General features: G+C 39.3%; 1 protein-coding gene across 2 annotated transcripts in view; it reads left to right on the top strand.

The window, feature by feature from the left end:
* Nucleotides 1-188: 188 nt before the first annotated feature.
* The window catches only part of SESN1 (sestrin 1), an 82844-nt gene continuing 69407 nt past the window's right edge, over nt 189-13625 (top strand). Inside the window, exon 1 of one of the 2 annotated variants that reach the window (XM_061990436.1) lies at nt 189-905. In XM_061990436.1, the coding sequence (XP_061846420.1) occupies nt 624-905 (282 nt within the window). In that variant the 5' untranslated portion in view covers nt 189-623. The remainder of the gene's footprint in view (nt 906-13625) is intronic. The other variant, XM_061990438.1, reaches the window with a different exon arrangement.

The following is a 13625-nucleotide window of genomic DNA, read 5'->3' as shown; positions in this document are numbered from 1 at the left end:
CCTTCCGGGACACGTAGTCCTCCTCTGTAAGGGCAGGTTGCCCTTCCGCCGGACTTCATATCCCAACAGCCCCTCCCGGCTCTGCCACTCCCCGCCGCGATTGGTTCGGAGGCAACGAGTGCTGAAAGGTTGATGGACGCCTCTGTCATGTGGGGCTCTGTGTGAAATAGCCCCGCCCAGAGGTGCCCTCCCTCCCCGCTACGGGTGAGGGCTTCGCAGAGGTCTGTGGCGGCTCGGCCCCGGCGGGGAGGGCTGAGGGGGCCGCCCCGCGCCGGAGGGGTAGGGTAGTAGGCCGTCCTCTTCTCTCTATGCCCGGGGTGGGAGGGAGGAGCTGCCGGCTCCGCTGGCTGGTGGCTGTCCCGCTCCCCGCCGGGAGAGGCGAAGCCCCAGCAGCATTGCTCTCCTGGCAGCCTGGGCGCTGGTGAGCGGCTGCTGGAAGCGCCCGCTGGGGCTGAGGGAGCTTCCCCTCCCGCCCTGCCCTCCATGCGGTGCGGGCAGCGGTCTCTCCGCTTGCCCCTGCGTTTGTCGTCTTTGTGGGCGAGTTGGCGGCTGCCGGGAGCTCGCCATGGGGCGGCCGCTTCAGGGCTGCTGAGGCGGCGTTGGGGAAGCAGCCGAACGGCCCCATGGAGGAGCGGGAAGGCGAGGTGCGCTGGGACGGGCTGTGTAGCCGCGACGCTGCCACCCGCGCCGCCGCCTTGGACACCATCGGACAAGCCGTTCTCCGCCGCATCGAGACCATCGCTCCCGTGGCGGCGACGCCGCCTACCCGGGCCGCCGACGGGCTCCTGGTTCCCGCTGCCCGTGACGGGCTGAGCGAGGTGCTGGCCCGCCTGTTGATGCTCTCCAAGCGCTGCCCCTTCCCCGATGTGAGAGAGAAGAGCGAGGCGATCCTCAGCAGCGTGCAGGTAAGAGCAGCAGACCCCACCACCGCCGTGCGACGGGGCCGGGAGAGCCCCAGGGAGCGGCCTCGGGGCGCGCCGGCTGCGTATCACACGGGGCACTCGGCTTTCAGATGTGCAACCAGGTGGACGTCTGACCCAGGCTGGTCAGATTTATTAGTGCGATAATGCATGCTAAATACTCTCCCCCTACCCCCTAGACCCCTCACCATCCGCAAATAAATATTTGGAAAGGTGTTACTAAAAGGCAGGGAGGAAAAACATAAAGTGTTTTTTGAGTGCAACTCGGCGGAGAGTGTTTAGCGATGAATGGCTGGAAAGTTGCTGATCCTTGCGGCGTCCCGAAGGAAGTGCTAAAGTGACAACTTGAATGGTCTAGTTTTGACCTGTGTGAACAGTGCAGTGATATTGCCAGTTGGCTTTAATACAAAAGCAGGAAAGATTCGGTTATAAACATTCGGCTCTGCCAATTAAAAGTATAAATCTGTATGGGAAGTTTTTAAGCTTTTAAAAGCCGTATAAGCTTCAAGAGTATTAAAACAGAGCCTGTCAAAATTCCCTTTTTGTTGTTTAGTGGTAAATTGTTTCTCCACTAAAATGAGTAAGATCCAAACTACTTTTTTAAATGGCTTATGGGCCAATAGAGGATTCCACTTACTGACCTTTCATGCTAATAAAAATAAATGTTACTTTGTACTCTTCCACTGTTACAGTCTAATTTTAGTTACTTGCATTGCAGTTCTCTTGCTCACCTAAAGTTTTTGCGCAAGTCTTGAAATTCTGATGCAGGGCTTGTATCAACGGGTTCAGCAGCATTGCTAAAAATACTACATGCTGCAGAGTAAGAAAAAGAAATCCTGATAATTTCTTTTAATCACAATTGAATACATAGAGTTGGCTTGGAGTTAGTTGCCTGATTCCCTTCATTGTGCTCTTCTGCCTGAACATTAACAAGTTTAATATAGGGGAGGCTGGGGGGGGGGGGTATGAATAAAAAAACCCCATTATGTCTATTATAATATATAGAGCACGTAGAAATTAGAAATAAAACATTGTGTTATAACATCTAGTAAGATACAGGTATGTAAATATTTTTAAGGAACTTGAATACAGATCCATTTTTGCTTTGTCTTACTTTGAAATGGTTCAGAGAAATTCTGCGTTTGAGTTACTGAAGCTGAGAGAGGGAGGCTCTGTTTATTTTTTCTGATTTCTCAATAGTGTGCAATGTGATAAATACAGTATAATTCAATTTGTATGCTTTGGACTGTTTTTTCAAAGCAGATTTTGTCAGTAGAAGCTAAAATACAACACACTGTGAAAGGCTTGACAGTTTTACTGCGTTTCTTTAAAACTCTAAACCAATAAAACAAAAAGAAAAAAAGAAAACCAACTTGAATATGAAGTTAAAAATCTTAAAATTTGGCAGCTTTGCATCAGCATCTTCCCTGTTAAGAGTCAAATGACAAATGAGCTCATTACTAGTGAGCATGATGTGTGACTGGAACAGACTGCTAAGGGAAGACTTACTTTTATCAGGCACAAGTTATCTGAGTCTATTCAAAGGCCAAACAGTTGATGATCTCAGCTAAGTCTTGGAGGACATTGTCAGAATATGTCCTGATGACTTCATTTTAGTCTTATAAATGAAGCAACTGGCATGTTCAACTGTTAGTCTTGTTTAGAAGCTTGGATGCTAGCTGTTTTTTACATAGGCCAAAAAGTTCTGTCAGAAAACAAGTCCCTCTTGATACCTCAAGTGCAAGTTGAAATGCCGTGGTTGTAGCTGTCTTTTTGAGTAAAAATATATATGAAAGATGTAATAGATATGAAACTAGTTGTATATACACAAGCTGCAGTAAAGGTTTAACAACAAGTTAACAAGTAAAATAAAATCAAGGAAAACATTAGGAAAACATTTTAAGTCTGCTTTTGTAGTTTTTCCTTTTAGGGAGCAGATCTAGAGAGAAGTATTCTATATTCAATGAATAGAGAGTGGCAAGTCTTAATTCTTATGGCTGTACTCATCAATGAAAATTTTTGTTGTAATCATTGCATCCGCATTTGTAGAAGAAATAATCCAATCCAAGTATTCCATTTTGCACACTGCAGACTTTTGTCAGGCGTTAAATGGTTTTCTGTTGATTTCATGGCCAAGAGGAATTGTATTCAAGTCTCTGCAATGAAGATGGCAGATAAACCAAACTGTTAAATTAAATATAATTATCCCATACAACTCCTCGCTTTCAGCAGTGATTATGAAGGTAAATAGCATAGTAATGTAATAAAAATGTGAAATCCTATTCAGAACAGTATGAGTACTTAAAGGACTCACTTGTATTACTTCATCTTACCTGTTTTGGGATATGAAATTATCTTCAAGACCACAGCAATATGTCCCATTATACTGTATAAACAATTCTCTCCCAAGTTAAGTGACATTAAGAGCCAAGGCAGGAGAGGCAACTTTGAGCTCAAAGGTTCTGCTGGGAGCTGATGCTGCCCTCCTTCTTGCTCCCGTGGGATGGTCCAACTCAGCCTAGTAGTCTGGGCCTGGATTGAATTTTTTTTTTTCTCTCCATGAAATGGAGAATTGTGAAAGGGAGATTTTTTTTTTTAATCTTTCTACCCTGCACCCAAGATAGGTTTTTTGAGTAAGCCAATGATTTGAATATTCCATGTAGTCTGATAGTTATTTATTTGAGGCTAGTGCCCTCTTGCCTGTTGGGGTAATCAACAAGGCATAAGGAATTCTGCTGCTGGTGTATTTTGTAGCTTTGTATCTGGAGAGTGTTGGTAGAATGTGTTATTCGATTGGTGTCAGCTGGTAAGCTGCAAGGCTTGGCAGCAGTCTGTGTTAGCATGGCATCCTTCTAAGCCTTCCTTTGTTATCATTTTGGGTTTTTTTCTGGAGAAAAAAATTCTTTGAAATATAGTGGAATCCTAAGCATGCATCTTTCTTCTTTGCTATTAATAAATAGTATTGTCTTAATAGTATTATTAATAAATAGTATTGCCTGTATCAAAATCTTTAAAAATAAATTATTGTTAATATAAATTCCTGTTGATTTGACTGATATTCAGAATGAGTTTCTTATTGTAGGCTATATATATATTTATGTATAAAATGGTCTATATTTTTTTAGCCCAAGAAACTAATTTCTCCCTTAGATTACACAAGCTGTTTTTGTAAGTATTGTTACAGAGGCAATATCAGCAAACCACCTCTTTTTCTAGGTAAGACTTACTTGCTTTTATTAATAAAAACAAGGCTGCTAAAGTAACTTTGACTAAATATATATATTTTTAAGTATTTCAAAGATACTTCAGTTGCAATCTTTTAACCAAGTGATAAGAGTTTGAATGTTTGTGCATTAATATATCTGAGTGTTGTTTGAGGCAAACCCTGAAATACATCATAGCTCTTTGTTAAGTTCTTGTAAATGCAGTATTTTGTATGTATTTACAGTATATATGAGAATACACTATACCATTATGAACTTGCAGAAGAGTGAGTCATTCCACCTAGTATGCTAGGTGTTTGCACTCCACTACAAACGTCTGGGAATGAACAGCATTGGAAGGTCTTATCAAGTGACCATTAAGTACTCTGCCCAGCCTCAGATGAATGAGATGTGTGCAACTGGATTATAAATACAAGGTCTAAGTCAGTATCTGGAGAAGAATCATTGAAAGTGTGAGATTTGCTAGTTAAAACCTCTCATAACCATCTAACATCTTTTGGAAAAGACTGAGCAGAACATACTGCTCTGCTGAGGTATGTCAATTCTTAAAAATAGCCTTTTAGACTAAAAAGGGGAATGCATGGATGGGAGACAGGTTCTGCGGGAGTGACAAGATGTTAGCCTACATAGGAGAAAAGATGACAGGACAGTAGAATAAAACCCGCGAGAGTCAAAATGATGTAGCTAAAAGGAATATTGGAAGAAAGCAAGAAATAAAAGATCCATAGATGAACAGACTAACAGATAATGCTAAGGCGACTGAGATGTTTTCTAAAATAGTTAATCCAGCCAGTGTAGTTATTAGCCATGGTAGAAGCACAACTGGTACCTTCCTAGACGGGGGTGGAAAAAGCAATACATTTTCAATCTGGTAGGGCCTGGTGAAATTCATTCTGAGGTGCTTAAAGCCAACTAGCTGAAGCAATCTCAAGATAGTGGAGGGAAGCAGTAGACTCAGAATAATGGTGCATACCTATTCAGTATGGGCTAGGTGGGGTGAAATGAAGAGGAAACTGTTGGATTTTAAGTTTAGCTCGAAGAAGTAGTACTGGGACAGTGATGAAACACATTTTAGTTCCTAGAGAAAAAAGGTTGAGTAACAGCTGAAACACTTATTTAGGATAAATAATTTTAAATCCAGCATTTCTACTTTTTCTATGAGGAACAAGCCTTGTGCAGAAAGATGCCATCATGTTAATAGGTTGATATATTGGAATCCTCAATATTCACACGATATTCCCACTAACAAGCTAAGGAATTGATCTAGAAACTACTTTGCAGTGAGTGGAATTAGCTGGAAAACTGTCCCCAGAAGGTTAACAAGGTGAAGTAGCAAGTACTTGGTACAGATTCTACAAGGTCCTGTCCAGCACTATCTTGATTTACAAAGCTTTATGCTTGTTGAATTGCAGATTACAAGTGGGGAGGGAAAGTAAGAATACTGGAGAGCATCCATAAAACTTAAAATTATGTTAATAGTTAATGGGAGCTTGTAGCATATCTTCTAGACCTCTGTTTTGTTTTGAGTTGGTTTTTTTTGTGAAGGAAGTTTAAAGAAATTGGTGGTGGAATGGTCAGCTATGTTCCCAAATAAATGGAAGATGGAGAGGATGAAAAGATGGCTGCAAAAAGAGAGGAAATATGAGCTAGAATGTATGATCAGATGATCTAAATTCCAGCAAGACTTGGGTCAGATGTTTGGGAGAGAAATTTCAAGGATTAAAATAGTAAAAGCAATGGCATAGATTGTCCAGTTGCGTTCATCTCTATACTGTTCTTAAGCATCAGGCAGGAATGACACGCTTATTTGATCACTGCCTAGGAAAGGCAGAACCTTAGTAACTGCGTGGTTTTTCTTTCCAGCCTCTACCTATGTTTTGCGTTGGTAACTGATGTACTCTCCAAGTGCTTTCCCCTGGGTCTCCAAGACCATATTTACCAGATATGTAGCCCTGGAACTTGTGATCTGGAACCTCTGCCTCTTACTGAAAAGCAGTGGGTGGGTTTGGGAGGACTTTGAGTACTTCCTTGTTTTTCTTAGGCCTCCTGCTCAAGTGAGTAAATGTAACAGAATGCCATGGTTTGCAGAGGAGTATATGGCACACAGACAGATCATCTCAACAACCAAGTATGTGTCTTCGCATATAACCCTTAGGCACTGCCTGTGACTGAGGCTTGCTTGGCAGGGGACATTGAATAGAATATCCTTATCTTTCCAAATCCTGGCAAAATACTTGGATGGATTTCAACTGAATGCGCATCCAGAAAGGATGGGAAGTCTTCTAGTCACAGCCAGAGCAGGCATCCTGTCCTCTTCCTCCATCACAGTGTGTGGGACAAATAAAGCCTCTGCTGGGAGAAGAAGTAGTAGTATCACCAAAGCAGTAGTATCACCAAAAGATATAAAGTTACTTTTGCTTCATTGCTAGATTTTTTCTCAGTCAAGTTCACCATCTCTCTTTGTTTTGTGTATGTGCCTTGTCTGAGCTCTGTGGTGCATGCTTGCTAATAGTAGTATGAGTGAAACTCAGATATGCACCTTGCTCTCAAATGGTTTATCCTGATGGCTCTAGTATTACAAGAGAGTGGTAAACTTTCCAAATCTTTCATCTGCTTTTGGTGTAAGCTTTGATAAATGACTTTATAACTTTGTCTTATGTCTTTTTAGCCTGTCTGCACTATAGAAATAGCTTTCTTTAGTGAACTTTGAAATCTGTAGCTAAGCAAGTCTCTTAGATTACGGGATTTTTTTTTTGTTTGTTTGAGTTAATTTGACTGTATTGTACTGCATAATAGTGATGTTTCCTTGTGTTGCTTACTGTTGATCAGGCACCATGGAAAGGTGTCTCAGGTGAAATTTATAGTCTGTCCAAGCCTATTAATTTAAGCCACAGTATCCTTACTGGTGGTGATGAATCTGATCCATCTGCAAGCTGACTGGTCCCCTTGCACAATAACAGTACCCAAACCGGTTTCTGTTTCTCATACTCTCATGTAAAAAAAGAATGAAAACATCCTTTTTTTGTGAGTTCACTTCAGAGCAAAAGTGTGTTCTGTCTCTTCCAGCCATTAGGTGGAATGAGTTTGATAATGTATTGTGGAGTGCTGCTTTCAAAAGCCACGTCACTCTACCAGATTGCTGGTTTAGAACACATTTGTGTTAGGGTGTTTTTTTTTTCCTATGGTGCTCAGATACTCTTCTCAATAGTGGGAGAGATACTGAAGTAATGACATGATGCGCTTAAATGGTTAGCCTTATTTACAGCTTCTGCTAGCCTACAAAAAGACCTGTGCATCCACAGTGTTTATTGTAAACACTTTCTGATGATGGTTCTATATCACATGTGGCATGTATGGTGAGGCTGGCTAGAGAAGTTAAGGGAGAAGACTTAATCTTGCTATGTCAGGGAATGTTCTGAGCAGGGGTGTGAACATATTTTTTTTTTAAGAAAACCCTTAAATTGTCAATAGTCCTTAGATTGCCTTATCTGACTCCTTCCTCCTTCAGCCTACTTGCTTCCTTTCTGAAGGCTTCAGTCTGTTTGTTGAGAGAGACAAAGGGAAATGTTCTTTTGTTGAGCTTGTCAACTGCAGAATTGCTTGACCCTGAGAATGTCTCTGGTTGGAATTGAGTTGTTTGAAAACGGTGGAGGTTCTCAACATGATGTAAAGTAGGATGTCTGGGTCACTTCTAATGCTGTTTCTGTGTTTGTGGAAATTGCAGCCTTTCTGTAATTTTCCATGCTAGCAGTATGCCATTCTTGTATGGAACTAAACTTTGCTTAGTCAACTTCTTGTATTTTTTTTTGAGAACTTGATCTCTAAATTTTGGATTTATGTGTCTGCTGAATTGATTTTCAGGACATAACTAAAGTTTTATTTCCAACATACGTGAGGACTGAAGCACACTTTAGATGTTTTTGGCTTGGTTGGTTTTTATTTTTTTACTGCATTGAAATGCCTTAAACTGAAAAAATCAAACACAGATGTTTCCCCATCTCTTACTATTTACTAATGAGGTAAACACCTGTAGGATGTGCACTGGTGGCTTAAATAAAGGTTTGTTTTCTGATTTTTTTTCATTGAATCTAATATCCAGAGATATAAAAAAATCAGAAATGCTTCAGCTTGAATGCATTTGTAAATAACAGCATCTTTTCTCCTAATCTAGGAGTTGCTAAGGCACATGAACTCTGTTTTAGATTCTTATTGTTTTTTTAATTCTACTCTTCCTAGGGGTAATGCCAGAACTTGGCTGTTCTTTTAAACTCAGCTAGAGAGGACACTTCACACTGATGAATTCTAATGTAAATGTAGTTCTTTATCTTATTTGTAACACTGATGCTAATGGTGTATGGATAGCAGTGATCCTTCCCCTCGGCACTGATTTTGCTAAAAGTTGTGCTCTGCTCTAACTTGTCAAAAGCCCAACTTATTTCTTTCTCTTTTACAAAAAACATCCTTATTTGTTTTCCCCACTTAATATGTAAATAATTATATTCATTTTAGGCTGTTGGCATGCACTTGAATGCTTTTTGCTCATGTTAAGTGAAACTTTACTCATCTTGTTGTTCAAGCAAAGTGACAAGGAGTAAGATTTCAGAAAGACATAGAAATTAGTATGTGATATGCTAAGTATTAAGTAAAAAAATATATGGACTCTTAGGTTATGTAAAATAACACTTCTTCCACTTCATTATCTTGACCAAACTACACTGTTTAAAAGACAATTACATTCTCTCACTATGAGAAGTGCCAAGTGAGCAGTGAAGAAATACTTGCTATTTTGTCATCTTGACTTTTTCTTCAAGTCAAGGTTTCTCATTTTGAAATAAACATAGTGGAAAAGTACTGAATATACCATTGTGGGATAGAAAAATAGTTTTGAAAGCTTGAGTATATTTTCCTGTGGATACTAAGTGTTTAAATTTCCAAAAATATGGTTTACTGTCAGTATGGTTTTCTATTCCAGTAAGTTGTTTACAGTTTTGGGGGCAGGAGGAGCTTAGTGCTCTCTCCAGAAATCAAGTGAAACATGGAAATCTTCACTTGGACCTACACACATGAATTAAATCCAAAAAGTTAAGTGGTGGTTTTTCTCTTGTTTACCACTTTCTTGATGATTCCAATGGCTTTGACTTTATTTCTTTTTTCCTTTGTCTTTTCTTCTGGAAAGATTTGCTTAGATAGCTGCCAGAAGTTGGGCTGGGAAGATGAACTGGTTTGGTTCTATTTAAACCTAGTAAACAATTAACCATTTTCCTTACTCCAGCTTTAGGTAGAAACCAGACTTGTTCTTTCAAGTAATTTTGAGTCAAAAGTGTCACCTAGTGTTTTTTGTTAGTACTTGAATATTACCTCAAAATACATGGAGCTGGTAATTTAAAAATAGGTGATGCTAGAATGCATGGTGCTACTTACGTCATGTAATTGGTCTTCCTTCTGTGCAACTACAAGAACTTACTTTCAGTCTAGGCATTGTCCTAACCTGTGGTTGTTTTTTGCTGTAGATTAACTAGAAACTGGGTTTTTTCTCTTCACTTTTCTGTGCTTTATGGAGTCATTACCAAGATTTTTCTCAGTTGCAGCTCTTTCCTGACAAGTCCTTTGTCTATGTAAATATCTGACTGGCTCTGGTCCAAGTTTTGAGAATTAAGGTGTAGCAACCTTCTAGTTATATTTTCCTCCCTGGGATATTCTTACTTGCTAATGAACTGGTTTTTAAACAGTTCTTCTTAAGAAATAGATATTCTAAGATTCCTTAACTCATAGAGAGTAAACATGGAATAATATATTTGTTCAAAGGAGGAACAAACTTGAAAATGGGAACTTATTTAAAGCTCTAAATCATTTCCTCTGCACTTTTTTTTTTTTTGAAGGAGGAGGGGAACCTCTTTTCTGAAAGTTTTTTCCATTGCAGCTTGTTGCTGAGCCTCCACTGTTCCTAGTGTTTTGCTGCAACAAAACTTTTAGCTTCAAAATGCAGCCTGTGTGCCAACAGCACATTCCACTTAGATTAAACTGTTCGTTTGGATTTTCCATTTATTTAAATTCTAGTTCTAATCTAGGTTTGCATTTATTTCCATGTAGAAGGAAGACTGAAGGGAGAAAGGCTTTTCTTAAACTTTCTGCTTCTCTGAATTTTGAAACGATGCTGAGTGCAAATTTACTAAATACAGAGCTGCCACGCACATGTTTTCTAGAGCTAATCATGTTAGGAAGATAAGTCCTTATCAGGACAAGATTGCTTTCAAATGTGTGCCCTAACTTTCTATGTGCCAATTCTGTCCTTGCTTGTGTTTCAGAAAAGATTTTGGGAGTATTGTAACTTTACCTAGATTTCTTTTTTAAAGATGAATGTTTGTAACATTTGCTTATATTTAACAGAAAACTAATGTATAAATTGTGCTCTATAAGAGAAACCTAGTTTTGATATTTTTATTGCTACTGTTCAGGATGCAGGAGAAGCCAAATCAAAATGTTTTTGTCTGGCTTTTAGAAGGCATATTGCTGTCTTGGTTTAAGAATACTTAGAAAAGCAGAACACTAGTACATGGCAACTCTGGCTGATATTGTCTGGAATCTGAAGAAGAGTGTAAGTTGGGAAGGTCAAATGTTGCATCTTTTTCCTTTGTGCCTTTTTGTTGAAGGATTCAAGTGCCTGGGTAAGGCTTCACTAGGAATGAATGCTGTATTTTTTTAATGCAGAAGACACTGTTTGTATTGCACAATCTAAAATATCTATGTAAAAGTGTGCTCTTTGTATACTCTGAATTCAGGGTGCAAATCAGTACTCATAAGGGCAGTGGAAAATAAGACTGCTTCATAATGCTTCCAGTGCAAAAAGTAATTTTGTAGTGCTATTCTGTGGTGTGCTTCCCATGTATTTGGCTTACACTTAGGTTTCCGCTCTTGGAGCCAGAGATCTGCATTAGAAGGTTCAACAGTGCAATATGTGTCACAGATTTGCATGTTTTGGGAGGAGGTGCAATTCCTGTATCTCAGATCTTCTGGGATAGGGTAACCACATGGCTCAAAAATAGTTCCCAGTAATAATAAATCTTCATGTGTGAGCATAAAAACATGCTAAAATGATTAAGATTCGTCTGAAAAATCCCACTTGGAAACTGAATAGCTTGCTGTTCTCTCAAAAAATAGTTGCTAAAAAATACTTGGGAAGATGTACTGAGGTTGAAAAAGCCAAAGCACTTTACAAATAATAAATTCAGATTTTAATACCATCTTATAAGCAGAAAACTGACTGGTCGTACTAGTACTTGGCAGTACCTGGAATGGCTTAAAGCTTGTCACAGTGCATTTACTAAACAGCTTTTTATTGTGGAGGGATGGGAGAAAGATATTCTGTCTTCTGGGTTACTACGAAATACTTTCTAGATTTGCCAAGTAAATCTGCTGTGAGTTATAGCAGATTGTAAGAGTCTCACCTTGGTTGCATGAGTGCTGAACTGAATGGAGCTATAAAGGGTTGAGCGTTTCATAGTGGGCTTTGCTCCACTGTGCTGTCTAGAGATGGGCAAATTTGGAACAGATACAGATCCTCTGCCACTTGCTGATGGTGAAAGTAGTTGATTTGATGCCAATTCTGTTAGGAACACTGGGTATTTTATTTTCCCAGAAGACTGCAAACTTGAACTGTATTTAAAAAAGCCATAGTGTATTTTTCTTTATACATGGTTGGTTTAGGCAGCCATAAGCAGATAATCTTCTTGATTTTTGTAACAAACAAATCTGTATCATGTGAGTATCTTCATAACATCAGCAGACTAATGGATCTAATCTTCAAATCTTTAATTATTTCCTCTGTATGATTACTGTTATTTGTAAACAAATATTCAATTGACAATCCAGCTAGGTAGGGCTTATAAAAAGCAAGGAATTCCTTTGTTGTCCAAACTTCCAAGAAATGTAAATGGAAATAAAATTGGAAAGAGCATATGCTGTAAGTTGTTAATAAATATATACAGTATGGTAAGAGGCAAGCAATCTAATGAAGAACCAACTCTAAATTCTTAATCTAGCCATTATTTATTTTATTTTGAAATAGCATGAAGGGATTTTACTGGGAATAAAATTAAGTGAAATATTATCTCATTCTGTAAGTTACAGAAGCTAGGGATAATATAATTGAACAGCCTCTTTTGAGACATGATTCCTTTATCTGATGCAACAGCAGATTGTGATGGTCACTGAAATAAAGCACTTCCATCTCTTGGAGATTAAGACAGTCTTAATGTGGATAATAGAAACTGTAAACTACTTTTTCTGCAAAATGAGTGATACCTCTTCTGTAGCTGTTGCTTCTGAATATTGAGCTCTATTTGAGAAGTACTGAACTCTAAGACTTTGAGATAGCAAAGGGAAGCTTATTCTGAGAAGTTACTGGAATTCTTAAGAATTTTGAAGGTTAGAATGAATAAAGAATTAAACCAGCATGCTGTATAATATTCTACTGCAACAATTTGATTGTTATAAGCAGACATGGAAGAGAAACAGCTATTATGTCCTTGTGGCAGTTGCTTTCCTTCACTTAGGATAAAAACAGAGTCTACTCTGAGTTAGAAATTGAGTCATCTGCAGGAGAGTACCCTAAAGAGGATACTGTAATTATTGAAGCAAATAATAAAGTTATAGAAATGGCTTACAACAATATTGTATTTCACTCTTGTAGCGGAAATAAGTCTAGGAAATGTGTGGGGTTGGTTATCTAATAAAAAAAATATTTCCCTTGGCTCTGTATTTGTATTTGGTTTATGTGTCAAGGTTTTGAGAGTGGTTGGGGGAAAGCTCCAGAGATGGCTTCTGTGAGAATCTGCGTGGAGCTTCCCCTGTGTCTGAAAGCCAGTGCCAGCTGGCTCCAAGATGGACAGTGCTGCCTAAGGCTAAGACCATCAGTGACAGTGGTAAATCCTCTGTGATAATGTCATCTCAAAAGTGAAGTTCTTTACTCCTATATGTGAGACATCAATGTACACACACAGAACAGAAGTGTGTTATTGCCAGTTTGCACAGACTTGGGTGCTAGGTGGCAATCAAAAAAAGCACACTCCCACAGTACCTCCTATACTGTATTTGTATACAAAATGTGAGTATGTTCTATATATTAATACATATGTATTGTTAGTCTATTTAGTGATTGGTTATTAGCCCTTTGCCTGGCAGGTAGATGAGTACACAGGCTCAGTTCACTCCTTCTGCCCTCTTCTTTTGGGTCTGGGGTATCCACTGGGGAGCTGGGCTGGGAGTTGATGGTCACAATATCTCCTTGATATTATCACCCTTCTCCCAGTTACCACAGGTTTTTGCTGACTTCATGCTAGTTGGGCAACCATCCAACCTCTGGGCCTTCTGAGGCAGGAGGTTCTCTCCTTATCAGTGTCTAGTCCCTCTTGAAGGATACAAAGTAGTCAGGTTCACACAATGAAGCTGTTGATTTATGGTCAGCCCAATCTAAGCAGTGTTA

Source organism: Colius striatus, chromosome 2 (genome assembly GCF_028858725.1).
Source record: "Colius striatus isolate bColStr4 chromosome 2, bColStr4.1.hap1, whole genome shotgun sequence".
NCBI classification, from domain to species: domain Eukaryota; kingdom Metazoa; phylum Chordata; class Aves; order Coliiformes; family Coliidae; genus Colius; species Colius striatus.
This window is presented reverse-complemented; position numbering and strand designations above follow the sequence as displayed.